Source organism: Castor canadensis, chromosome 11, assembly GCF_047511655.1.
Source record: "Castor canadensis chromosome 11, mCasCan1.hap1v2, whole genome shotgun sequence".
In the NCBI taxonomy this organism is placed as follows: Eukaryota; Metazoa; Chordata; class Mammalia; order Rodentia; family Castoridae; genus Castor; species Castor canadensis.
Window position 1 is genome coordinate 127,485,655 of NC_133396.1, and position 27,031 is coordinate 127,512,685.

General features: G+C 45.1%; 1 protein-coding gene across 22 annotated transcripts in view; it reads right to left on the minus strand.

Annotated features, from left to right (window-relative positions):
* Window positions 1–27,031, minus strand: part of Nfasc (neurofascin) — a 174,075-nt gene that overhangs the window by 76,124 nt on the left and 70,920 nt on the right. For 19 of the 22 annotated variants that reach the window (XM_074048530.1, XM_074048527.1, XM_074048529.1 and 16 more), the window contains one exon: window positions 16,765–16,873. The exons of 2 other annotated variants lie outside the window; for them this stretch is intronic. In XM_074048530.1, coding sequence (XP_073904631.1) covers window positions 16,765–16,873 — 109 coding nt within the window. Of the gene's footprint in view, window positions 1–16,764; window positions 16,878–27,031 lie in introns of all 22 variants that reach the window. One more of the 22 variants, XM_074048535.1, reaches the window with a different exon arrangement.

The following is a 27,031-nucleotide window of genomic DNA, read 5'->3' on the forward strand; positions in this document are numbered from 1 at the left end:
TGGCTCCATGGCCACCATGTTTTGCTCAGGACCTGCCAAGCAGTAGGAAGTGATGGGAAAGGGAGGGATATTTTATTTGGGGAATCTTGATGGAATTAGAAAGCCAAAAGCTATTCATTAACAAGAAGCACTCTGGCAGGGACCTTTTAAACTCACAATTTTTAACACCACAGCAGAAAAAGACATCAAGATAATTGCATTTAGCTGTCTGGCCCACTGGAACCCAATGTTTCCAACCAAATCTTAAGAGGAAGAGAATTTAAAGATTACTTAGTTTTATACAATTCCCTTACTTTTCTCAGATGAGGAAGCAAGATCCCAGAGTAGGAAAGTGACTTGGTCAAGATCACTAAGCTAGTTAGTGGCAAAGGTAGGCCAGGTGTTCTGAGTCTTAGCCCAAGGTCTTTCTATCCAAGCTCCTTGTCTTTGATAGGCAGGAAAGCCCCAGAGTGGAGTTTCTGTTTTAAAAGGAAATATATTCTCTGGCAGTTCCTCAAAAAGTTAAACATCGCCTGGAGCCTGTGGCTCATGCCTGTAATCCTAGCTACCTAGATCGGGAGGACAGCAGTTTGAGGCCAGTCCGGACAAAAAGTTCATGAGACCCCTATGCTGGGCATTGTGGTGCACACGTGCCACCCCAGCAACAGCAAGAAGCTAAAAACATGAGGATCACAGTCCAGGCTGGCCTGGGCCAAAAAGCAAGACCGCCACTCAAAAATAACCAGAGCAAAAAGGGCTGGAGGCATTGCTCAAGCAGTACAGTGTCTACTTAGCAAGCCCTAAATGCAAACCTTAGTGCCACACATACAAAAAAAAGGTAAACATAAAAATGCCATCTGAAACTTCAATTCTACTCCTAGGAATATGGCCCAAAGATTAAAAACAGTACGTGTGCACACCTGTTCACAGCAGCATCATTCACAATGGCCAAGAAGTGGAAACAGCCCAAATGTCCATTAAGAGATGAATGGAGAAGAACATTTCAGTATACACATACTATTGTATTCGGCCATAGAAAGGAAGGAAATACTGATACATGCTACAGTGTGGATGAACCAAAAAAAATGCTCAGTGAAAGAAACCATACACAAAAGTTACAGACTGAATGATCCCATGCACAAATTTCATATAAGAATAACCCAGAGTAGGAAATGCAGAGACAGAACAGGACTGGTGCTGACCAGAGGGGGAGGGGAAGGGCATGGGGAGAGAGAGTAATTGGTGTGGCTTTCCTTGGAGGTGAGGAAGAACTAGATAGAGGTGGTAGTTACATCTGATGTGAATGCAATACATTCACTAAACCACACACTAAAATGACTTATTTCATGCGAGTTTCACCTCAATAAAAACAAAGGTGTAACGTTGGTCTCCGTACTGCACATAAAGGTTAAGGGCTAAGATGAGGAAGGTGGGTTATCTGACACAGGCATGCGGGGTCCTCAGCACAGAAGACAGGTACAGGGTCTACAACCTTTCCATGCATGGTAAGGAAATTTCCACCTGAGTCAAAGGAAGGGAGGCCTGGGGTTTCTATGGTGAGCCCAGAGATCCTACTGCTAGGTGAGGTAGAGATGCCTGTCTGAAGTCCCTCCACACCCCATATCAGCAAGGTTATCATCCTTCACTCTGACAACCAGGGAGGAAGGGCAAAAGGACAAGGTTAGGCTCCCAGCCAACAGCAATCTCATTCACATTTCCAACTCAACCACAATGAGGGCACCACCCTGCTTTGTGGTCATCACACCATCTTTAGGGTCCTCTTCCAGCCTTTCCCTTCAGAAAATGCAGCAGAGAATGCTTCGGGATGGAGAAATACAACATCCAGATGGAAGATGTGACTGTGGTGAGACAGGAAATCCCACATCCTTGGAGGGAAAGGGGAATAGGGTAGGTGGGGACTGAAGAAGAGGGTCAATAGGTCTGTCTTCCAGTGTTCGAAGAGGGAGCAGAATTGTTTTGTTTAGCTTCACAGGGGTAAAATGAGGACCAAGCAGGAGGAAGTTCCAGAGGTGCTTTCCTGAGGTGCAGGGAAGAATCACCTGACAAGGACAGCCACCACACAATACAACTCATGAAAATTAAACACACCACCTGCACATGCTAAAAATATATATGTTTGTAAGGATTCTTTAATATCTAATCAGATAAGAGAAGGATTGCAAGGATATAAAATACATTGCGGAGTAGAGTAAATTAAAGAACAAAAATAAATAATTCAAAGAAATTTTGTGTGGACTAATGGTATACTATAAACTGGGGATCATAATGAACTCAGTTTTTCTGTCTGATGTCTCCTCAATCCCCCTCCCCACACACATGGCAAGAAAAGAAAAAGTCTAGGACCACCTGAACAGGAACTGCTTGATCATGTTAAGTAGTGAGCTTCACACAGAATCTGAATAGCATTTGTTGAGTGCATTACTGACAGTGTTCCCACACAGGAAGGAAATGGGACACTGTTCAGATTCACCTGGGCTCTACTTAAACATGCAAACTCCTAAACTGTCAACCTGTATCAGGTTGTAGCTATTGTTTTAACTTTGTGAATTTCTTGTTTTGTTTAGGTTTTTTTTTTTTTTTTCAGACAAGGTCTCACTATGTATGTAGCCCAGGCTGACTTTGAACTCCTCATCCTTGTGAGCCTCCTAAGGGCTGGGATTACAGGTGTGCTTCACATGCCTGCTTAACTTTGTGAATTTGAATGCCATAGGACCTCTGTGTTTTCTTACACAGGGCTGGTCCACACACTTGACCAACCTGGCTGAACTCATGGCCTTGACATCTGCAAGCCCTGTGAGAGATTTGGGTTCAAAATTCTTGAGGTGAGGTATAAGTGATTTTGGTAATAATTGGCCCCCAATAAAGATCTGGGCATGATAGCTTCTTGGTCCAGTTCAAGGGCATTGGCCATACAGCCAGATGGCCTGGTTTGAAGCCGCTCCCCACTTAGAAGGTGGGAGACCGTAGGCAAGTACCGAACCTTTGCAGCTTTGAATTTCTCATCTGAAAAATGAGGACAAGACCAGCACCTATTTGAGAGGCTGCCATGAGGATTCAGTGCACAATCCTACCCTAAGCACATAGCAAGCGTGGGGCACAGAGCAAAACTCCACAAACATCGGCTGCTGCCACCGAGTGGGATTGCAGCTCCCAGAGACAAGGACGCATTCCGGCTACCTACACGACATTCCCAACGCTGGCAGTAAGTAATTCTGAAAGAATCATCCGCTCACCATGAAGCCTGCTTTTCTATTTTTCCGGGTCCTAGTTTGCTTTCTTCCCCCAGATTGGGGGACCCCTGGTGTTGATTCCACAAGCTGTCCCTGGCAGACGGACGAGATGCCCACATCTCCTCCCTCAAGCTGTCACCGTTGGGAGCTTCTCGCATTCCCACAGCCCCATTCTGGGCAAGCTGTGTGGTGGTCACAACACGTCTGAAGTGATGGGAGAAAAGACTGGCAGCCGGAGACACGGCTCAGCTGGCAGCTCCATCTCCTGCCACAGAAGCAGCTGCAGACTTCAGCAGCAGTCAGCGGGCACTCATTTGTGCCACTGACCGGCCCAGCACAGGCGTTGAGCTAGAGGGAAGTGAGGGTGGAGACAGCTTTCTCTGCTCTATGGAGCTTATATTTCAGAAGGGCAGACAGAGTAAATGTTGAACGAGTAATCAGGTGGTAAAAGTGAAGGAAAAGGTTGCAATCAACTCACACACATGTTTAGAGCAGTTTTATTGATAACTGCCTAAACTGAGCAGCAACTAAGATGTCCGTTAGTAGGTAAACAGGTAAGTCATCCACGGTACATCCAGATGGCAGAATACTGTTCAGTGCTGAAAGCAGTGAGCTACCAAGCCATGAAGAGACATGGAGAAACTTAAATGCGTATCACTAAGTGAAAGAAGCCAGGCTGAAAAGGCTATGTTCTGTGATTCCAACTGTATGCCATTCTAGAAAAGGCAAAAGTGAAAAGATAGGTGGCTGTCAGGGGATGGAGGAGGGAGGAATGAAGTTACTCTGGACGATGCTCTAATTGTGAATTTATGTCATTACAAAATTGTCCAAACCCGTGGAATACACAACACCAAGAGTGAAGACTGATATAAACCGTGGCTCTGGGTGACAGTGTCAGTGTGGGTTCACCAGATGTAACAAATGGAGGAGGGGGTGAGGCGGTGATGAGTGGGGAGGCTATGCACATGGAGCAAGGGTAGGAGGCAGGGAGGATGTGGGAACTCTCCCTCAATTTCACTATGAACTTAAAACTAAAAAAACTAGTCTCTGGGTGAGAGAGAGAGAGAGAGAGAGAGAGAGAGAGAGAGAGAGAGAGAGAGAGCTACCACAGTACCACAATACTGTGGTGGGAGAAGGTGACATCTGACCAAAAGCCAAGTGGCAAGAAGGAACCAGTCTTATAAGTATGGGTCAGAAAAGCATCTAAGATAAGGAGAACTGCTTGTGCAAAGACTCAGTGGCAGGAATCAGATTCCACATGCAGAGAAGTGAAAGAAGCCAATGTGGCTGGAGACAGAAGAATGGAGCAAGACACAGTCAGAGAGGGAGACAAGGGCGTGTTCTAGGGGGCTGTGAAGGTCAAAGTCAGGAGCCCGAGCTATATTCTAAGCATGACAGGTAGTTACTTCAGGGTTTTAAGCAGGAGGGACATGAGGCCTGCTTGTAATAGCTGCTCCAGCTGCACTATGATGGGCCGATGGGCAAGAGAGGGAGCACAGAACCAGTTACGAGGCTCTGCAGCCTCCAGGTGAAGCCAGCCCTCAGTTTCCACCCTAGAGACTCCACCACCAAGTCAACCAAACTGCCCAATGTGTCCAGTCTCCTGGCCACTCTGGGGCTTACCGCCCAGCATTCAGGGTACTTAAGACTGCACCAGAGATTTCTCAGGGCTCTTAGCACTGGGCTGTACTCTGGGCTCAGAGGAGTCTGAGGGTTCCCTGGAAGAGCTTCAGGTGCCTGCCCAAGCTTCAGGTGCCTTCGTCCCACTGCCGCCAGAACCGCACCCCACACCGCTGTTGCGCTGCGGCTTGGCATAAGGTTTTATTTGAAGGAAGGATCCTGGAGACAAAGAACTGGAGGCCTAGCTTTCCCAGTGTGAAGCCCAGGCCCATTGGCAACAGTGACCAGGGCCACAGGTGGCCCAGGGAAGAGGAGGACCTGCCAGGCCAAGGCCACTGTTCCAGACTGGGACAGTGACTCTCCAAGGGTCTGGAGGTACTGGGTGGGAGTGGGGGTCTCCATGTGGAATTTGAGGACAAGCTGCCACTGCAGAGAGAGGACAAGGGAAGACTAAATTCTTTACGCCATTGAGTTACTTAGCTTTCCAAAAGCAAGACTTATGATGGATTTTTACATTACAGGTACATTGCATTTAAAATCTCTAATTTTTAAGCTAGCTGGGGTTGGATTTCTTATCATTTGCACTGGAAGTGCTGCGAGGGAACAGAAATGCCCACAGAGTGCTGGGTGAATGCCTAAGCTCCCCAGTGCCTCTTCTTTAGAGAAAATATGTCCCTCCCCTTGCCTGCCTCTGCGAGGACCCAGCCCCATCCTTCACAGGAACCTGCCCTTACCACCTGTAGATCTCCAGATTTCCCAAACACTTCTCCGCTCACTCCCTGACTCACAAAACCAAAAGTTAATTCTCTGAATCCCATGTGCTTGGCTATTTTTTCTCATTGAAAGTTGTGCTACCCGACCCCAGAGTTTGCGCCTTTACTTACTTAGTTCCCATTCACACCTCCTCCATCTACACTCTGGAACTCTCCTCTAAACTTTCCGCTAGCCTTCTGATGGCCAAATCCTGTGTTCTTGGCCTGTGTTCTGCTTGACCTGCTAGAAGCATTGGAAATGATTCACACTCCATCCGGCCCACTGTTCTCTCTTCCTTGGCTTCTGATATGCAGCTCTGGGACCCCTTTTTCCTCTGGCCCTTTCAGTCTCCACGGCACTACTGACCACCTGATGGACTGGTCCTCTTCTTCTGCCTAATGTTCTTAGTGTCCCCATCAGGGTCCAGCTCTACTCCATCTTTGTTGGTGGTACCACCCCAGTAAATCAAGCCAGACACCTGGGAATTGCCCTCAAGTCCTACCTCTCTTCCTGGCTCACACCTGGCACCAAGGCCTTGGGCCATCTACTTCCAAGTCTCTCCCTCCCTGCCTTCCCCGTGCTCCCACTCATCCACATGCATCATGACTAGAGTACCGCAGTGACCTCCCAGCAGGTCTCCTGGTTCAGCCCATTCCCCAAGTCCCCTTTACAGTGATTTGTCTACCCCCGCATCAGCTCATGGCATGTTCCTCCAAAAACTCTTCTGTATTGCCCTACTAATCTGTGAGATCAAAAAACAAAACTCTGAGTGCAGTACGTGAGGCTGCTGGAAGTCAGGCTCCTGCAAGTTTCTCCAACCCCACCCAAACTCTACTGCTCCCCAGTCTAGTGACATCACCCACATAAGATCTCCATACTCCACCTGTGTGATCCTCTGTACCCAGAAGGGCCCGACCTCCTCGCTATGTGATCAATTACCACTCAATTGTCAAGGCCCAACCGAGAGAATCCCTGTGCTCCCCTGTGCCACAGACCCTTAGGGGCACTTACCACACTGTGATAAAACTGCTTAAACTAAGGATGTAAAGCTTCAGATAGTAAACAGCTTAGGCTCTCTCATGCAGTCTCTATCACAACTACTGGACTTTATTATCAGAGCACAAAAGCAGCTATAGACTTTGAGTGAATGGGCAGGCCTATGTTCCAGTAAAACTTTATTTACAAAAATAGGCAGTTGGCTAAATTGGCCTGAAGCTTGTAGTTTGTTAACCTGTGGCTTACCCTTTCTCCTTTCTTTGTGAAAGGGGCCAAACCACCATGCCCAGTTCTGTTTTGCTAGCTTCTAATGGCTGTTGTGAGAACTAAATAAAGACACCACACAGAGAGCACAAAAAAAACTGGTGCCTCTGTTTTCTTTGAGTAGAGGGTGAATTTAATCCATGAGAGGCCTGTGACCTCCATCGCAGGCAGCTGGTCTGGGGCTTAGCCGCAGGCTGCTCTCTGCCCTCTAGCATTTCTGCTAGGGGTGATGCTGCTCTGACCACGCTTCTTCTCCTCATTCTACCACCTTCTCCTGGACTCCACAGCCAAGTGGCCCTGGCCAATGTGAGAGAGGGAGATTCATGACAGAGGTGTTTAAGGCTTCCCTGGGATTCAGGAACTGTTGGAGTTACAATCAATAGGCTCTGATGACTGACTGGCAGACCTGAGAAGGATATCATGAAAATATCCAGGTTGGAAACTGGACTCAGATGCTGCCAATAACTGCCATCAAGAACACAGAAGGAGAAGTCAGTCCGGTTGTTGGGGTGGGGGAAGACCAGGAACTTGGCACGGGATCTGTGCAGTTTGAAATGCTCTGAGCCATGAATAAAACAGTTCTGCAGGCTCTTCCTGGCTGTGCGCCTGAATTAACGCCTAGGGATCCACCAACAGATTACAGCTCCAAGACCACATGCCAGCAATTAGTACTTGGAATAAACTAATCAAGTGACTAGAATAGTACTACAAGAAGCAAGTAAGGAACACATTCACACATCACTGCCACAGGAAATTGTGGGGGAACAGAGAGATAATAAAAGCCCACAAAACCCAGTCACTCTGCATTGGATTAAAAAAAAAAATTGTGCTGCAAGCGTTTGTTACTATAGCTGCTCAGAAGCAACCTGTTCAGGAGAGAGGAGCTGAAATGGGAGGAGTCAGGTGCATCCAAGTAAGGAGCAGTGTGCACAGGGTTTTCCTGGAGATCTGCCATGGACTCAGACTCATCTCCCGCTGGAATGGACTGGGGGTTCCACGTGGACAGGCAGGCAGGCCTTTAGCTGAAACTGAGGACTCGGGTGTATGGTATTTCTCAGGTATCTGTTTCTAATATGAACCAGCGACATTCTCCATAGTTTATACATAAAAATAAATCCAAGTGGCTCAGGTTGTCACTAAAATAATTACATTCTCACCCATATTCATTCATTTTTCTCTCTCTTTTCTTCCTTCCTTCCTCCCTCCCTTCCTTCCTTCCTTTCCCTGTCCCTCCCTCCCTCCCTTCCTTTCTTCTTTTCTTTTTGGTACTGGGGATGGAACCCACAGCCTGGCTCTTGTTAGGCAATGCCCTAAGCCTTCTTACTTCTTACTTTTGAGATAAGATCTCAATAACTATGCTCTGCTAGCTCAAACTCATGATCCTCCTACTTCCAATTCCTGAGTAGCTGGGATTACAAGTGTGTGTCACCAACACCTGGCCTTTATTTACTGTTTTTCTTGAAGAACAGAAAATGAGCCAGTGTGTGTTGCCTCTGTGGCCAGCCCCTCTCCATTTGTCACCAGAAAAAGCAGTTGAAAACCTAAGGGATACCATCTGAATTCTCAAGTACACTCAGCACAATTCTCGAGCCCCTGCAGTCTCTCCTACAATATCTGTGTCTATGTGTCCCACCTCCAGCCCCCCAGCTCACAGGAAATTCTATTCCCTCCCTTCCCTACAGCGCAGTTTTCCTTCTATGCCCAGGTCCTCAGTAGGACAACACTGTCCCTGCTTTCAGCAGCAATTCTCCCTGCCCCCAGCATATTCCACACTTGTTCCCTTGGTCATGTCCTCTTGCCTTGTGGGATTAGCTGTCCCCACATCCATGTCAGGCTCTGATCTTCTGTGCGCAGAATCTGGGTCTTTTCTCCTTCGGTAATGAGACAGCACACTAAATGCTGTGTTTGAGTGAACAGGCATCTTATCAGATATTTCTATTATTTGGCCCACCAACGGATCATTTTATAAATCCTCGGTTGATGTAACATCTAATAGATCCATCGTTATTGGATACACCTGAGTAATAAAGTAGCAGTGATAACTGAGGGTGGGAACCACTTGGCATCTTGGGCAGAGCCTGCCCTGCTCAGCAGATGTGTGCATCTGTTTCCCGCGATCCTTTCTCCTCTGTCTCTCAACTTTCTGTCTCACCTCAGTCAGGGCCACCCTGTTCACTCCAGGAGCTCAGATGCCCCAGTCTCAGCACTGCCATCACCACCATCCCACCCTCCCTGCCTCACTCTTGGGGCTCTACCTCGGCTGCCCTGGTTTCTAGAACCCACCTCTGTCAGCAGAGGAGCCAGCTTGGGCCCACCTGAGGTCCTCTCTCTGATCCCCCTCTACCTTGTGAACCCCACTGCCAACTCCCTTCCTCCTCTCTCATGCCAAGGAAGGAATGAAGCAATAGCCAGCTACCCAGGTATGCACCAATCCTTCTAGCTCACAGGCATCCAAGGCCAGGGTGAGGTTTTTTAAGGAACTTGAAAGACCACCACTGATGACCACTGGACTGTCCCAGGGAAACAGACACCAAGTAAAAAGGAGAAAGGCAGAGGGAACTTTGGAAGACAAGATTAGAGGGGAAGCAGCAGGGAGGAGTTCCCAGCCTCTGTCCTCAGAGGGCACCTGCTACCAGATTTCCCTCCTCACCACACAGAACCAACCTCAAGTCTCAGCACCTTCTGAGCAAGAGAAAATGGGTCTACCCCACAAACCCCTACCTCCCTTCCTGAAGGGGAGTACTCACACGCCTGCTTCTAGACCTTGTCTTCTCCCGCAGCCAGAGTGGGGAAAGCAGTGGCTTCCTTGCCTGTGTGGGGTCCACCCATCATCTTCTAGGTTTTCACACAACCAAGGAAACCTGGTCTGTGGGACTGGCTCCCCTCCCTCTCTCCTTCTCAGGGTGGGAGGGGGGTGGTCTCCATCTGTTTGGTGGCTGTGTTTCACGCCTGGCTCCCTCCTTTGTCAGGGGGAGATCAGGGAGGAGTGAGGGGCTGTGTTTGTCCACCGCAGGCACTCAGTGGGCACGGCCTCGTCTCCCTGCCTTGGCTAAGGTCACAGAGGTCACAGGATGGGGGAATGGTATCAGTCAGTCCTGACTCCCTTGTGGGTTTAGGATTAGGGACTTGGCTGTAAAACAGCTGTTTCCTGCAACGACACCCAGAATGAATCTATAGTTTGAAACCTGAGCCACTTGACTATTTATTAAGTTGGAGGAGAGGGAGGGCCTGGAATGAAGGAAGTGGGAAGAGACTGTTTGTTCTAGGTGACAAGCACAAGGGTTCAGCAACATCTAGAGCTCTTTCTAGGGACAAAAAGCACTTCATAAGGGACTATGTCACTCATAAGCCACCAGAGGAACCAGAGTCCCCCAAGAAGGCTGCACCTGCACCACCTAACTGGCTGGGTTAAGCCATGGAGCTTGGACACAAAGAATTCTTCATTCTCTTCTGTACCTATCCCATGTGGGTCTACCACAGACCTTCTAAGAACCCACTCATTATGAATCTTTATGTTGTTTTCCTTTATCTCCCGCCAACCATTCTAACGATGCTGGAATAAATGTCCTTGTACCTGCATTCTTATCCAAGCAGGAAGCAGGGATGTTGGCAGATACTGTCTCTCTGACCCAAGGCCAACAGCAGCCCAGTATGCCCATCCCGGAACTGCAAGGAAGGCCAAGGCACACAGGAAACCTGGATCCTCTGCTTGGCCTTGCTGACGAGATCAGCTGTCACTGGATTTCAGAAGGGCATCGCCAGTGGTACAACTGAGCCAGCTGCCTGCATAGGGCTCGTCCGGCTGTGTATTCCCTCCTCATTGCTTACAAACTCATCCTTGGGGGCCGGGACTAGGAGTCATGTGTGGGATGCAGACACTCTCAAATGTGGTCACGATGCCCTCCTAATCAGTGAGTTATCTGCCCTAATACACTGTGATGGACTGGCTCAACTAAGATTTGCAACCACCTGTGAATGTCCATCATTCAGGTCCCTGTTCACCAGCCCCACTAGTGACTTGCTGGGCTCTGACTGATAACCTCATATATAAATATCAGTGGGTAAAACAGGTTGTGAAGGAAGCAGAAGTCAACACTATAGAGAATGACACCGGGAAGGGCCTGAGAGGGAGAGAAACACTCCCTACTCTGGGAGGCGTTGTGCAAACCAGGCAGGAGGAGAGCCCGCCTCTCCAGCCCTGGCTTCTCCCAACCTGGGCTGCTTGTCTTCTACCTCAGGGAGAGAGTTTCACAGCAATTACACACCTTCCTTCACAGCTGGAGAGAGGCTTGGGGAGGACCCCAGCCCCCTCTCCACCCTGGAATCAGGGAATCAGGAAAGGCAGCAGCTGTCTCCCCAGCACTCTGTCATTAAAGGGGAGGGGCTCAGAGAAAGTCTGGAGGGAGCAGTGATAATAATCCTGTGTGACAGGTTCCTACGGGTAGGACCCAAGAAGTGGAAAGGGTAAGAAGAAGGGACCCAGGCAGAAGGCCAGGAAGGGAGGCTCAGAATTAGTATTAGAAGATCCAGGGCTCCTAAAAAGTTAAGCACAGAGTTCCCAGAAGGCCTGGTCATCCCATCAGATGGACAGATAAACAAAATGGGGCCTGTCAATGCGACAGAATATTATTCTGTCTTTAAGAAAGAATGAAGTTCTGACACACGCTGTAATGTGGAACCTCTAAAACATCTTGTAAAAGAAGCCAGACACAAAAGACCACACATTACAGGACTCCATTTCAATGTAATACCCACAATAGGCAGATCCACAGAAACACTAGTGGACTCTTAGTGCTGGGATAGAGATGGGGAAGGGGAGTGGCCGCTTTTTGAGGAGCTGGGGTGGTGATGAAAATGTCCGAAACTCATTGTGATGATAACTGCTCAACTCTGGGCACTAAACACATGACATGCACTAAAAATCGTTGACTTGAAATACTTTACATATATAAATTTAGAGTATATGAATTATGTCTCACTAAAGCTGTAATTTAAAAGCATTCATGAAGACTTGGAAGATTGTTAACTTCATGAAGGAAAATGAATGGTTCCATTTTCAAATAAAGTTTCAAATATTCAAAGGTAGGAAATTATTAATGGGACTGAACAAATGATAGTTAATGTTTATAAGATTTAAAAAGAAAGTTCTTAAATTATAAATGAAAACAAAAGTTTAAGGAGGCATTAGGCTTTGAGATTTATAATTTTAATACTGCATATTAGTTAGCTAAAAAAAAAAAAAAAAAGACCTAGGTTAAGTTCTTGTGTGCCATCTTAAGCAAGTAGTGAACTCTTTAGTTGCTATCTTATAGTAAGTGATAAAATACTTCACAGAAGGAAGGTGGCTGTAGAATAGCTGGAAGCTACCTCTTCTCATCTCCCTCTTCTTTCATCAGCTTTTCAAAACGAAGCCAGCTGTGCAGCCTCACCAGCCATCCTTATCTCAACCTCAGTGCCTGTTGGGTTCCCAGGCGCCCTGAACTGTGTGTCCATTTGGAGTCCAGATCACGGTCCTCTGAGGACCCACCATCCAGATGCATCTATCTATTCACGACCTCCCTCATGTTAAGCCACTCATTCCTCCCTCTTTGGGAGGATTCTAAGCCTATTTTGAACAAACTACAGGCTGAGTCTAGTAGAAAAAAAAAAAAAACAGGCGAGTCTATAGGAGAAACTTGGGGTAGGTGAAAGAGAGGTGATTTCAGCCCCATAATCAGGGGACAAGGAAGTATCTTCTCCTTTGTCCCCAGCATTCACTACGTTGAGTGTCAGCACAGAGCAGAACAGGCAGGGCTTCTAAGTGGTGGACCAGAAGTCAGTTAGGACACTGTGCAGACCAGGGGAACATGCCAGTGTTCGAGAAGAAGCAACTTGTAATTCCTCTGACACATGAAAGGCAAGTGTGGCCACACAACGTGAGATTCAGTCTCACCTTGGCCCTGTGTTTGCTCTCTCAGACCTGCAGTTTTCTTGTGCTTAAGAGTGGAAAAATACACTTCTTCACTGCAAGGTTGCTGTAATGGTTATTAAAAGAATTCATGAGTTCATGTATATGGCTAGCACCTAACCCAAGGCATTAGAAAGGGACTTTCTCCTTTCCCCTAAATTACAACTGGTGAACTGCTTTGCTAGGTGGCTTTGGGCAAGCTAGGCTTCCAAATCCACCTAGCACATCTATAAAGCAGCATCTGTGCAGATAACCCTGCATTGTGATGGCCAAGAAACTACTGTTCACTCTAGAGACAACACACGGTTCTCTGCACAGTCACTGTCAATTCCTGCCAGAGACAAAGGGGGGCTCCTGCAGAAACCCAGACCAGCCCCAGCACCCTTGGGCTCCCTCTCTACTCTGCCATGCTGGCTTTTGCCAAAGCCTCCATGTACCACATTCTGCCAGCCCCTTCCACCAGCACCCAGCTGGGTCAGTTCTGAGTGATTTCCTCTGTGTCAACAGTGATTTAGCTGCTGCTATTCCAAGGATAGTACATCCCCAGTTGCATTTTTAAAATTCCTGTCTGCCATGGCAAGTGGAGCACGGGAGGAAAGAAGGGAGCCAGCAGGAGGGAGCTGCATCTGACCCTCCTTCCCTCAGCCTTCTGCATTTGCGTCCTGTACAGACAGCAGTCTGTATCCAACTGCCATCAAGATGGGTAGGCAGGCAGGCAGCAGGCTTCTTCAGGGTTGAGGGGACCCAAAAATGCAGGAGGCTGGAGGACAGGGGAACCATCAGGGGGAGGCAACAGATAGGGTGAGTTTTTTAAGATGCGCTGTTTGTCTTGGAGTCTGGTCACAAAGTACTGGTGGCCATGCATGTGAACATCAGAGACAGTGTGGACCTCACAGACATCGTTGGCTACCATGGTATGCCTGCAAGGGTCTTTCTTTGCCATAATCTTTGGTCCTCTGATTAGAAACAGGAACTCAGAGGGTGACCTGCTGTGTCAAGTCTAACAGTCCAGCCCTCAGATAGAAAGATGGGTTTGGGATGGGCAGAAAAGGCTGAGAGGGGACTCGATGTGATGACAGCACTTCAGTGGAAAAGAGGCCAACAGCAGGAGTTTCTGAGGGGACCAGCTTTCTCTGCTGCCACCCACGGCCCCACACCTCTCTCTGCCAATCTCTGTGCCCACAGGAACAGCTGGCTAAGTGTAGGCGCTAACTCAGTGATCTGGAACCTATTTGGGGCAGAGGGGAATGGAAGTCAAAGGCAGTCCCTAAGTAAGTGCACGGTCCCACCCCCACCCACCCACAGCTGTGTCCTGAGCCTGCGCTGTGGCTGTGGTGGCCTGTGGTGAGGTTTCTGGAGAGGGGAGGCCCAGCTTCTTGCTGACAGGCAGAGGGGCTTAGGAGTGTAAGTGCAATTAACCAAATGGCTCCATATGGGAAATTGAAGGCCTGGGTGGCTTCTCTGCCATGCGTCAGTGGGCAGGTGTTTGCTCCCAGTGACCTGAGCTGACAAAGAGCTGAAGCCCTTCTTCTATAAGGAGAAGGGTGGGGCTCAGGAGCAGATGCCTGGGGAAGGCTCCAGATGGCAGAGGCCTGTAACAAAGGGAGGAAAGCTGGAGAAAGCGAGGCTCACTCCTTAGGAGGCTTCCCAGCTGGAGCTGTGAAGTCACATTCGCACCTGGAGCCCTGTGGACACATGCTCAGAACATTATGCAATGTTTTGATGAAACTTGGAACATGCCACCCTAGAAACACACTCCAGCCCCAACTCCTAAGTGTCAACCATACAGGTGTCAGAGCTGCACTGCTGGGATTTGAACCCAGGCACTTTCTTAGATGGGGGCTTTGAGCAAGTTCTAACCCCTGTGGACTTCAATTCTGTCATCAGTAAAATGTGAGTGTTAAGTGGCCCTATATAAGGCTGCTGTGAGAAGGGACACATGGGACCTGTACCTCAGTGCACAGCACTCAGATGATGGTAGTTATAGTGGGGACTATTGTCACCAGGTAAAGAACAAGATAGGTCCCTCTCAGAACGTACTGCTCCGGCCACAGGTATATGTTCCTGTTGCATTTATTATACACTATCTGCACTCTTTCTTCTTTAGGTTCCTCTGTGTCTGACAGTCTCTGATAGGTGACTGTCCTGCTGCCCTAGGCTGGAGGGGGCAGTGTGACGTCATGGCAAGAGAAGAGCCCTCAATTCAGGCATGGACCTTCTAGTGGGGACTCTTACGCTAATTAGTTTTGTAGACTTTAGGGCAAAATAACTTCTCAGAGCCTTAGTTTATTCATCAATCAAATGGAAATGATGACACCAGCCCCGATCACATCATAGAGCTATAGTGACAGTCAGATGGCACAATTCATTAAGTGCCACAGTATAAAGAGGACAACTTTCTGGGCTAATACTCAGGACTGCTGGTGAGACTGGATGTGTCCATAGGCACAAGCTGGACTGAGTTTGCTCTGGTCTCCACTGTGGACTTTCAGTTGTTATCAGCACATACAAGAAGCCCCAGGCTCTTTAGGGGGGCCTGGCTGGACAACTGAGCCCGTATGTGCCCCAAGAGGGCAGTGAAGGAGTTTTGGAGGACAGGGATAGAGTAGGGAGGTTGCATGAAAAAGTACCCAGAGGGTAGCTGGAGTAACTACTCCCTGGTTCTGTTGCAAACCTGGGATCTGTTCCCACACAGTAGTTATATGTGCCCATTAAAATAAACCAGTGCACAGCTTTCGTGATCAGTGTCTGCCGTAGACAGTAAAGCAAAAATAAATAAATAAACACTAAAAAAAAAATAGTGTGCCACACCCCCAGATCAGTATGTTCCAGTACAACTTTTAGTGAACAATGTAATGATGGTGGCATGAAAAGCCCCTGAGGTCAAATGAGTCTATCAGGTGCTCCCTGAAACCTGACACTATTCCGTGACAAGTCTATTTGTGCTGCTATGAGAAATGATAAGCCTGCATGTATTGAGCACTTACTACATGCCAGGCACCGTGCAGGGCTCTTCATATGTCCACTCTTAATTTTGATCTCAAGATGTTCATTACTATCCCCACAGTATAAACTAGGAAACCGAGGCCCAGCATGGTTGAAAGACTTTTCAGAGGCCACACAGCAAGTAGGGCCAGATCCCAGAACCACATCACCAGTGCATTCTTCCTCCTCCTTTCAACATCCTTTTTGCCTCCTCAGCCCCAGCCCCTACTCTTTCTGGGAAGAGGGACACCTGGAGAGGCAGCTGCGACAAGGAGAACACACTACCATACGCAGAGATGCCCAAACTCAGAGCATAAGGAGACTCTTCTCTGCCCAGGTCTCCGGGTCAAACTGCCCAGCCCAGCAGCCTCCCTGTGGCCAGCTTTTGATCTATTGCCAAGTACTCCTCGGATAAAACGGCAGCTCTTGTTTCTTGTGTGTTATCCTTGCCTCCCTACCCGAGACAGCAGGAGCTGCTGGGGCAGCAGAAACTCTAACCCAGAACGGAACAATGCAGATCCTGCACATGGGGTGTGGCCCAGTGGTGCCGGCCTCTCTGCTCACTGCATCCATCTGCCAGGGCCGGGGATCTGCCCAGGGGAGGGGCTCTCGGACTGCCCTCCATATGCCAGGGCTGTCACTCAGGAGGCTCCCACGGTGTGGGCTCTGGGACACTAACAATGCTGCTTCCCAATCTTTCAATTAAGGTGGACAGGGGGACAGAGGCAACTCTAATGCCAGGTGAACACACCTGCTGGGAAGAAGGCATCTGGGCTTCCCCAGCACTAGAGTCCTTGTAGGGTGGGCCTTAGGGGGTGACTCTGTGGCCAGCTCACAGACAACAACTCAGAAGATTTCTTGGGCAAAAGGAGGCAAGAAGCTGTCTCTCATCAAACAGAAGGGGCAAGGGGTAGCAATGTCCACCTACCCCCACCCTCTGACTTGTGCTCAGACCCAAGCTCCACTCACCTTCTCCGCCTCATTCAGCCTCCTGCTTGCAACACCAGAGGAGGCTCCTTTCCAGTCTGCAAAGGGAAGGGAAACTCCAGTGTCCCAAATTGCACATAAGTCAATCAACCTGTCTCAAAGAAAGCACAAAGGAGAACCCCAGGGTTACTCTAGGAGGGATGGGGGGAAAGGCTTTGTGGGTCACAGCTTGTTCATTCACTGGGGAAATCACATCTTTGTCCACATGCATTTGGAGTTTTGCACAGCAGAATGACATCTTTGCTCAAAGCTCAAAGCTCTCTGAAAGTAATGACAGAATCTGAGGTGCTTAAACGTGTTGGTCTTTGGAGAGTGCCTTTGTCTCACTCACCTGCAAAACCATTTCTGAGTGCCCAGACACCATAGTCTAATTGCTGCTTCCCTGTTCCCCTGAAGGAACTTAAGCCATATCTTGAGGAATCTTTCATACACCCAAGGGAGAATTTACCATAAGCATGTCATTAATGCCTTAACTTCCTTAGGACACTATGGTTTTTCTTCCCTATCTGCAGACAAACAAAACAAATTCACCATAAATCAATCCATACACATTGAAAGGAGATCTAACTTCAGAGTTGGGAGGCTTGGATTTGAAGTTTTAGCTTGTCTTGTCACTAAGGGTGGGTCACTTGCCTACATGATCTTGGGTTCTCCATCTGTAAAGTGGGGAAGGTATGTTAGAGTGGGTCAGTCAGACTACTAGACTGTGAGTTAGTGTTGGGGGCGTTCAGGTCCCAGTTCCAGTTATGCTGAGCAATCACTTCATCTTTCTCAGTACAGATAACAGAGTAAGTGCTTTGCCTTACAGTGTGTCTGCAGGAAATTGTGACATCCACCTGAGTAAGGGCAATGTGACCACATCTATCAAACATTCACTCTTTGACTTAGCAACCTTAGTTTGAGGTACACCCTAGACACGTGTGTTGTGATCTCCAGGGGTATCAAGTGACAAAAGCGTGATAGGAAAAAGAGTACTTAATATACTACCATTTATTTAAGAAAGGGGAAGGGTCTAGATGGAGGTGCTTTTATTTTAAAAAAAGACAATATACAAACAAAGCACACAGTGCATTTCAAAAGACCTATGGGAGGGGACAGGAGATGGACTTTGAATACACTTGGTTGTGTGGCTTTGCAATATGTAACTATCTGAGATAATTATAAGACACAGTGAAAAAAATTTAAGTCCCTAAAATGAATAGAAGATGAAACAAATGAACCCATGACTTCACTGGTAGCGTGTTAATTTATCTTAACAGAGAAATTAAGACATGGTAATTTGACTACATTTTATTAGATGGATATATTTGTTATCATGAAAAGTCTTTATTTTAGGAAAAAATTAGTTAACCAAAAAATGACAAGTTTTCCTTAGCAACCAATGGATATATCTTAAGTCTGAAAAGACACATCTGTCCTTGGAGGGGGTTTTTACCCCCTTCAAAAATAGTGAACTGTTTCAAATAATTATCTCACAGACGGCATGATGGTACTGTTAGCAGGATTACTGTAAGACTTTCTACGTTCGTCATGGCATCAGTGAGTCATAATGGTAATGCTGCTGAAAAGTAAGATTTCTCCTGCTGAGATTTACACGTAGGGTTGATGAGTTAGCTAAAGATTCTGCAGTCCTGATTGTGAACTGGGAGCATCAGTGTGAATGCCACAAGTTACCTACATGCGTGGATGTGTACATGCACATGTCCCCTCATTGCTCCACGTAAAGCTTAGAGACCAAGCCTGTCACAGCATGCATGAGCACCCCAGCACTCAGGCTGTGAACTGAACTCAGGCTTCCTGGGAGGAAAGGCTAGATCTAAATTTGAGGCAGCAAGGGTAGAAGAGCAGCCCAGCATACCACATCCACTAAAAAAAGCAAACAAGTGTCAAAAAGTGCTGGAGTCATGCCTAAAGGACTCTGACGCCAACCAGAATGGCTTCCCTGGTCACGTGGAACATTAGCAAGGATAATAACAAATGTATTTAAGTCTGTGAATTCTTAAAAGTATCTAAAAACGCTTCTAAATAAACATTAGTCTTCTTGGGAGGACGTTAGGGAAACACCTCACTAGTTTGAAAACTGAGTAATAAATGAAAGGAGGGGGTGGGTGGGGGTACAGCTGGCCATCTCTGATAACTGTTGAAAAGGATGACAGATATGTTGGCTTTGTTACATTATTCTCCCTTTTGTAAAAAAAAAATTACTAATTCTTTAAATGATAGAACAGGTCAAGGAATAGGAACTCATTAGGATGTTAATACTTGAAATTATTCTGAACTCATTATTTAATCCTAACAATGATGCAGTATGACAGGTGACACAGATACTGTAGTGCTCATTTTACACCTGAGGAAGTAGGTGTAAAGAACCCACTGAGTCAGGATTCAGATGCATGTGTTCTTATCCCAAATACTCCACAGTTGCCTTTGTGAACCCTCATCTGCACGCCTGGGTTATGGCCCTGTTCTCCCGCCACGGAGGTGGCAGGGGCTGTGGTGAAACAATCAAAGTATAGAAGCACCTGGAAAACAAATCCTTGTAGGAGTCTTTTACCACCACTTGAAACTGGAGGTCAGAGATGCCCTGTGGGACTGCTGGGAGAGCCAAATTACAGCTGTGATTTGGAGATAGACAGTCAGATACATAGACAGACAGACAGACAGAGAGAATCCTTAAAGAGAGTGAGATTACACTCACCACCAATGCTAGCATCACCATTCAGAGTACTCCAGGGTTAGATGAAAAGTGAGGCTGGGAATCTAGGGAACAGGCTCCCCATCTGATCCAAGCACAGAAAGATGCCTGATACTCCAGGGAGGAGCAGGACCAAGAAGACACCTGATACTATGCAGGCTGCAAGACAGCAGCTCAGGGTCACAGATGAGTGGAGACCCTGGCTGGCTTTCTGGGTGTCTTGACGTCGGGGCAGGGTTCTTCTGCCTGAGGTCTAGACTGGGAAAGGGCATGGTGGGGGTGGAAGATGCTTCCAGAAGCAGGAGGAGGACTGGATGGTGACTGGAAGGTTGACCAGAAAGAGGCCATCCAGCCCCCAAACCACTCTCTCCCTGCCTTCATATCTTAATGTCTATCAGGGGATTCTTCACAGATGTCTCCTCAGCAAATGTGTGCTCTCTGTCTGTTCCTGCACCGCAAACGCAAAGCTAGTCTGGGGACCTATTGCTCTTTCTCATCCTGGAATGCCATGATTTTTATCAGCACAGACTTCTTAAGAAGTACCAAATCAAAGGTCTTTGATGCCCACTATCTCCACTCCTATTCAACATAGTACTGGAATTCCTAGCCAGAGCAATTAGGCAAGAAGAAGGAATAAAAGGAATACAAATAGGTAAAGAAACTGTCAAAATATCCCTATTTGCAGACGACATGATCCTATACCTTAAAGACCCAAAAAACTCTACTCAGAAGCTTCTAGACATCATCAATAGCTATAGCAAGGTAGCAGGATATAAAATCAACATAGAAAAAACATTAGCATTTCTATACACTAACAATGAGCAAACTGAAAAAGAATGTATGAAAACAATTCCATTTACAATAGCCTCAAACAAAATCAAATACCTAGGTGTAAACCTAACAAAAGATGTGAAAGACCTCTACAAGGAAAACTATACACTTCTGAAGAAAGACATTGAGGAAGACTATAGAAAATGGAGAGATCTCCCATGCTCATGGATTGGTAGAATCAACATAATAAAAATGTCTATAGTTCCCAAAGTAATCTACATGTTTAATGCAATTCCCATCAAAATTCCAATGACATTGGAAAGAGATAGAAAAATCTACTGTGAAATTTATATGGAAACACAGGAAGCCATGAATAGCCAAGGCAATACTCAGTCAAAAGAACAATGCTGGAGGTATCACAATACCTGACTTCAAACTATATTACAAAGCAATAACAATAAAAACAGCATGGTACTGGCACAAAAACAGACATGAAGACCAGTGGAACAGAATAGAGGACCCAGATATGAAGCCACACAACTATAACCAACTTGTCTTTGACAAAGGAGCTAAAAATATATGATGGAGAAATAGCAGCCTCTTCAACAAAAACTGCTGGGAAAACTGGTTAGCAGTCTGCAAAAAACTGAAACTAGATCCATGTATATCACCCTATACCAATATTAACTCAAAATGGATCAAGGATCTTAATATCAGACCACAAACTCTAAAGTTGATACAGGAAAGAGTAGGAAATACTCTGGAATTAGTAGATATAGGTAAGAACTTTCTCAACGAAACCCCAGCAGCACAGCAACTAAGAGATAGCATAGAAAAATGGGATCTCATAAAGCTAAAAAGCTTCTGTTCATCAAAAGAAATGGTCTCTAAACTGATGAGGACACCCCCAGAGTGGGAGAAAATATTTGCCAACTATACATCAGACAAAGGACTGATAACCAGAATATATAGGGAACTTAAAAAACTAAATTCCCCCAAAACTAATGAACCAATAAAGAAATGGGCAAGTGAACTAAATAGAACTTTCTCAAAAGAAGAAATTCAAATGGCCAGAAAACACATGAAAAAATGCTCACCATCTCTAGCAATAAAGGAAATGCAAATTAAAACCACACTAAGATTCCACCTCACCCCTGTTAGAATAGCCATCATCAGCAACACCACCAACAACAGGTGTTGGAGAGGATGCGGGGGAAAAAGGAACCCTCTTACACTGTTGGTGGGAATGTAGACTAGTACAACCACTCTGGAAAAAAATTTGTAGGCTACTTAAAAAGCTGAACATTGATCTACCATTTGATCCAGAAATACCACTCTTGGGGATATACCCAAAAGACTGTGACACAGGTTACTCCAGAGACCCCTGCACACCCATGTTTATTGCGGCACTATTCACAATAGCCGAGTTATGGAAACAGCCAAGATGCCCCAGCACTGACGAATGGATTAAGAAAATGTGGTCTCTATACACAATGGAATTTTATGCAGCCATGAAGAAGAACGAAATGTTATCATTTGCTGGTAAATGGATGGAATTGGAGAACATCATTCTGAGGGAGGTTAGCCTGGCCCAAAAGACCAAAAATCATATGTTCTCCCTCATATGTGGACATTAGATCAAGGGCAAACACAACAATGGGATTGGACTTTGAGCACATGATAAAAGCGAGAGCACACAAGGGAGGGGTGAGGATAGATAAGACACCTAAAAAATTAGCTAGCATTTGTTGCCCTTAACGCAGAGAAACTAAAGCAGATACCTTAAAAGAAACTGAGGCCAATAGGAAAAGGGGACCAGGAACTAGAGAAAAGGTGAGATCAAAAAGAATTAACCTAGAAGGTAACACCCACGCACAGGAAATCAATGTGAGTCAATGCCCTGTATAGCTATCCTTATCTCAACCAGCAAAAACCCTTGTTCCTTCCTATTATGGCTTATACTCTCTCTTCAACAAAATTAGAAATAAGGGCAAAATAGTTTCTGCTGGGTATTGAGGGGGTGGGGGGGAGAGGAGGGGGTGGTGTGGGTGGTAAGGGAGGGGGTGGGGGCAGGGGGGAGAAATGAACCAAGCCTTGTATGCACATATGAATTAAAAAAAAAAAAAAAAAAAAAAAAAGGTCTCCTGACTTCTGCTTCACGTGCCTCCCCCTTCGGGGCATTTAGTTTGTGCTCAGGAAACAAAGGTCATCCTACCTCCGTCTCTCTCTTCAGGATCTTAAGTGTTTTTAAATTTTTATTTTGCTAATATTTTGAACAGCTGATCACTTCACAGGGTGTGAAACACAGATACAAAATAATACAGTAAAAAAAAATATCAGTAAATCTTCCTCCCCTCCCTGACCTTCAGCATCCCAAGTCCCACTCAACCCCTGTCCCTGGTAACCTTGGGTAACCATTGTTACCAGTTTCTTGTATGTATTTCTATAGTTAGTCTAAGCACACGTAAATTTAAAAGACAAAAAGCAGCCAGGCATGGTGGTGCAAAGCTATAATCCCAGCACTAAGGAGGCAGAGGTAGGAGGATCATGAATTTGAGACCAGTCTAAAGTATATAGCAAGATCCTGTCTCAAGAAATATACAGAAAACAAAAATAGATAGCATATAATATATATTTCTCCGACCTTGCTTTTTTCAGTAAAGGAATATCTTAGATTTTTATATTACTTCATATAAAACTACCTTATTACTTTTAACTGCTACATAGTATTCCAATGTGTGAACCTATCATAATCTATTTTACCCTCTACTGACAGACACATAGTTTGTTTGTAATAATTTGAAATGGAAAAATGCTGCAATAGTTACCTTTGAGTACACCTGATTTCTTACATTTGCAAGCCTGTTTTTAAGATTAATTCTTGGATGCAAACTTTTTGTATCAAAAAGAATGTGGCCAAATTTCTCTCCATGAATCTTGTGACACTTTACGCTCCACAGCAGTGTAGAAGAGCTCCTATCTGGGAGTGTGACTCAAGTGGTAGAGCGCTTCCTAGCAAGTGTAAGGCCCTGAGTTCAAACCACAGTACCACCAAAAAGAGTTCCTATTTCTCTTCCAATATGATGAATTACTAGGTTTGTTTCTGACAATCTGCTGCATAGAAATTTGTGTCTCTTTTGTGAGTCTCTTAATATAAGCGGGGCCATTTTTGCTTGTTATTTTCTGGGTAGAATCTCCCTTTTTTGCCTGGGGCCAACCTTGGACCATGATTCTCTCTCAACTTGCTGTTACCTCCCTCATAGCTGGGACCACTGGCATGCACCACCATACCTAGCTTGTTTGTTGAGAGAAAGGTCTCAGTAACTTTTTGCTTGGGCTGGCCTGGAACAGCAATCCTACTGATCTCTGCCTCCTAAATAGCTGGGATTATAGGTGTGAGCCACCATGCCTGGCAAACTTTTCTTTTATCCTGGTTTATGTCATACTTAGGCTTTGTTCTTTCAAGACTATCTTTAAATGTTTTCATGGTTTTGCCAGGCATGGTGGCACATGCCTGAAATCCCAGCACATGGGAAGCTGAAGCAGGAGGATCATGAGTTTGGGGCCAGCCTGGGCTACAAAAAGAGACTCTGTCTCAAAACAACAACAAAGAAGTTTGCATGTTTCATTTAGCATTTTAATGGTTTCATTTTCTATAGTTTGATCTTGTATCCATGGAACTTCCTTTGCAATCATGTGGGGGAGGAATCTAATGTTATTAAGATGGCTTTCCCAACACCACTTACTGAAGAATTTGCCTTTTACCTTCTGGTTGTAAATGATTCCTTCATGTGTCGGGGTCTGTTCCTGAATGTTCTCTCCCGCTTAGCTGTTTACTTCTTCATACTGGCGCCACGCCATACAATTGCTATACTTTTACAAGCAGTTTTATTTTCTTTAAGAATTTTCCTGTTCACTCCTGTTTTTTAATTTTTCCACATGAACTCCACAATCAGATTCTTTAATTCTTTTTTTTTGGGGTGGAACTGGGGTTTGAACTCAGGGCCTTGCCAGGCAAGCACTCCACCACTTGAGCCATGCCCCAGTCCTTTTGGCTCTTAGTTAATTTTTCAGATAGGGTCTCACACTTTTTTTTTCTTTTTTTTTTTTGCCTAGGTGGCCTCAGACCTCGATCCTCCTGACCTCAGACTGTCTCCATCTCCTAAGTAACTGGGATTACAGGCATGAGCCACCATGCCAGGCTCAGATTCTCCAACTTTTTTTTGGTGGTACTGGGGTTTAACACTTGCTAAGCAGGAGCTTTATCACTTGAGCCATGCCTCCAGCTCTCTAATTCTTAAAACAAAATTACATGTTATTTTTCTTGGAATCATATTGAAATTAAAAATTAATTTAGGGTTAACATATTTATGAAGGTGAATTTTTTTGTTTAAGAATGTGACATGCAAATAGGGAGATGTAGATCAAAAGATACAAAGTAGCAAATATGTATGCTGGACAGGTCTAGAGAGCAAGCATCCAAGTGAGGATTTCAGCTAATATTATATTGTACTCAAGATTTGGGAGAAATGAGATGTTAGCTGCCGTGTACACACACACACACACACACACACACACACACACACACAATGTACGATGATGGGTATGTTGATTTGCAAATCTCACAATATCATGTTATATATCTTATATATAATAAAATTTAGGGACAAAAGAATGTAACGTGTTTTAATTTGTTCACATTTCCTTTGGAATATTTCAATTGCACTTAAAATATCTCTCATGTAGATTATACACATTTTTATTAAGTTTATTACTGTGCACTTGATCATCCCTTAAGTTACTCTGATTGTTTGTATTAATTTCCAGTCCCGATATATTGAATATTATTGCTCTAAATAACCCATAGTTCCAAGAGAAATTTTCAAGGGAAATTAAAAAAGACATTGAACTAAATGAAAATACATCAGACTCAAGTCTGGGGGAAAGCACCACTGAGAGAGAAATTTGTAATCCTAAATCCACATATTAGAGAGCAGGGAAGCCATAAATCCAATAACCTAAGGTCCCACCTCAACAAACCAGAAAAAGACGAGCAAAAGAAATCCAAAGGATTTTCTTTATTATTTTCAAAAGGAAGGAAATAATAAAGAGCGAAATAAATGAAATGGAAAACAAAAATAACAGAGAGAATCAATGAAACAATGAGCTGGTTCTCTGAAAAGATCAATACGATTGACAAAGCTCTAGCAAAATGGGAAAAGGAAGAGAAAGATGGCACAGTCACCAATATTAGGAGTGAGAAAGGGGATGTCATTACTGAACTTGACACCAAAGTGACAATAAGAGAATACCATGGAAAACTCCCCACACGCAAATTTAAAAAGTTTGATGAAGTGGATCACATCCCCAAACACACAAACTACCACAACTCCCATGTGTAATAAATAATTCAAACAGTTTTATAATTACAAAGACAGTGGATTCATAAGATTAAAATTCTCCCAAAAGAAATCTCCAGATCATTTTGCTAGAGAATTCCACCAAACTTGTAAAGAGGAGCTAACACAATCCTACAAGGTCTACTCCAGACTGTGGAAGAGGGAGAACACTTCCGAATTCATTTTGTGCAGCTGGTGTTATCTGATAGCAAAACCAGACAAAGAAAATACAAAATAAAAGAGAAAAGAAGCAAGAGAACAAAGACCAAATAATATCTCTCATGAGTAACAATGCAAAAATCCTCAACAAATTATTAGCAAATAGAATTTAGCAATATGTAAAAAGAATTATCCACATGACAAAATAGAGTTCACTCAAGGGATGCACAGCTGCTTCAATATTATAAAATCAATGAGTATAATCCACTGTGTTAACAGGCTAACAGAAAAATCATGTGATCACATCATTCAAAGCAGAAGAAGAATCTGACAAAATTCAACAGCCATTCATGATCAAAACTGTCAGAAAAGTAGCAATTAAGATAAATGTCCTCAATTTAATTTATAAAAAGCCTACAAAAAACCACAGCAATATTATTCTTAATGGTGAATACTTTCCCCCTAAGTTGGAGACAAGGTAAGGTGTCTGTTTTCATCACTATTACTTGGCACGGTGCTTGAAGTTCTTGCCAGTGGGTTAAGGCAAGAAAATGAAATTAAAGGTATAAACATCAGACAGGAAGAAATGAAACGGTTCCTAATTTCATATAATATGGTGATAGATACAGAAAATCCCAAAATATTGTTAAAATTCTTAGAGCTAATCAATTAACTCATTAAGACTATAGAATGTAAGATAAACATATAAAATCAGTTGTATTTCTATATACAAGCCATGCACATAGGGAAACTTTTTTTGGTGGTACTGGGGGGTTGAACTCAGGGCCTCAGTCCACCACCTGAACCATGCCCAACCCTTTTTATGCTATAGCTATTTTTGATATAAGGTCTGGCTTTACGCACAGGCCAGCCTTTATGGCAAACCTCATATTTGTGCTTCCCCTTATAGCTGGGATGACAGGTGTATGCCACTGTGCCCAGTCATTGGTCGGGATGGAGTTTCATGAACTTTTTGCCTGGGCTGGCCTTGAACTTTGATTCTTCTGATCTCCTCCTCCAGAGTTGGTGGGGATAATAGGCTTAAGCCACTGTGGCCAGCTTGAATACAAAATTTTAACATGTAATACCATTTATAATCCATTGAGAAAAATCTTTTATGTGTAAAATGAACAAAACATTACAAGGCTTGTATGCTAAATTGCATAATGCTGATGAATACTTTAAAATGTAAATAAATGCAGTGGTATACCACGTGCCTGGACTG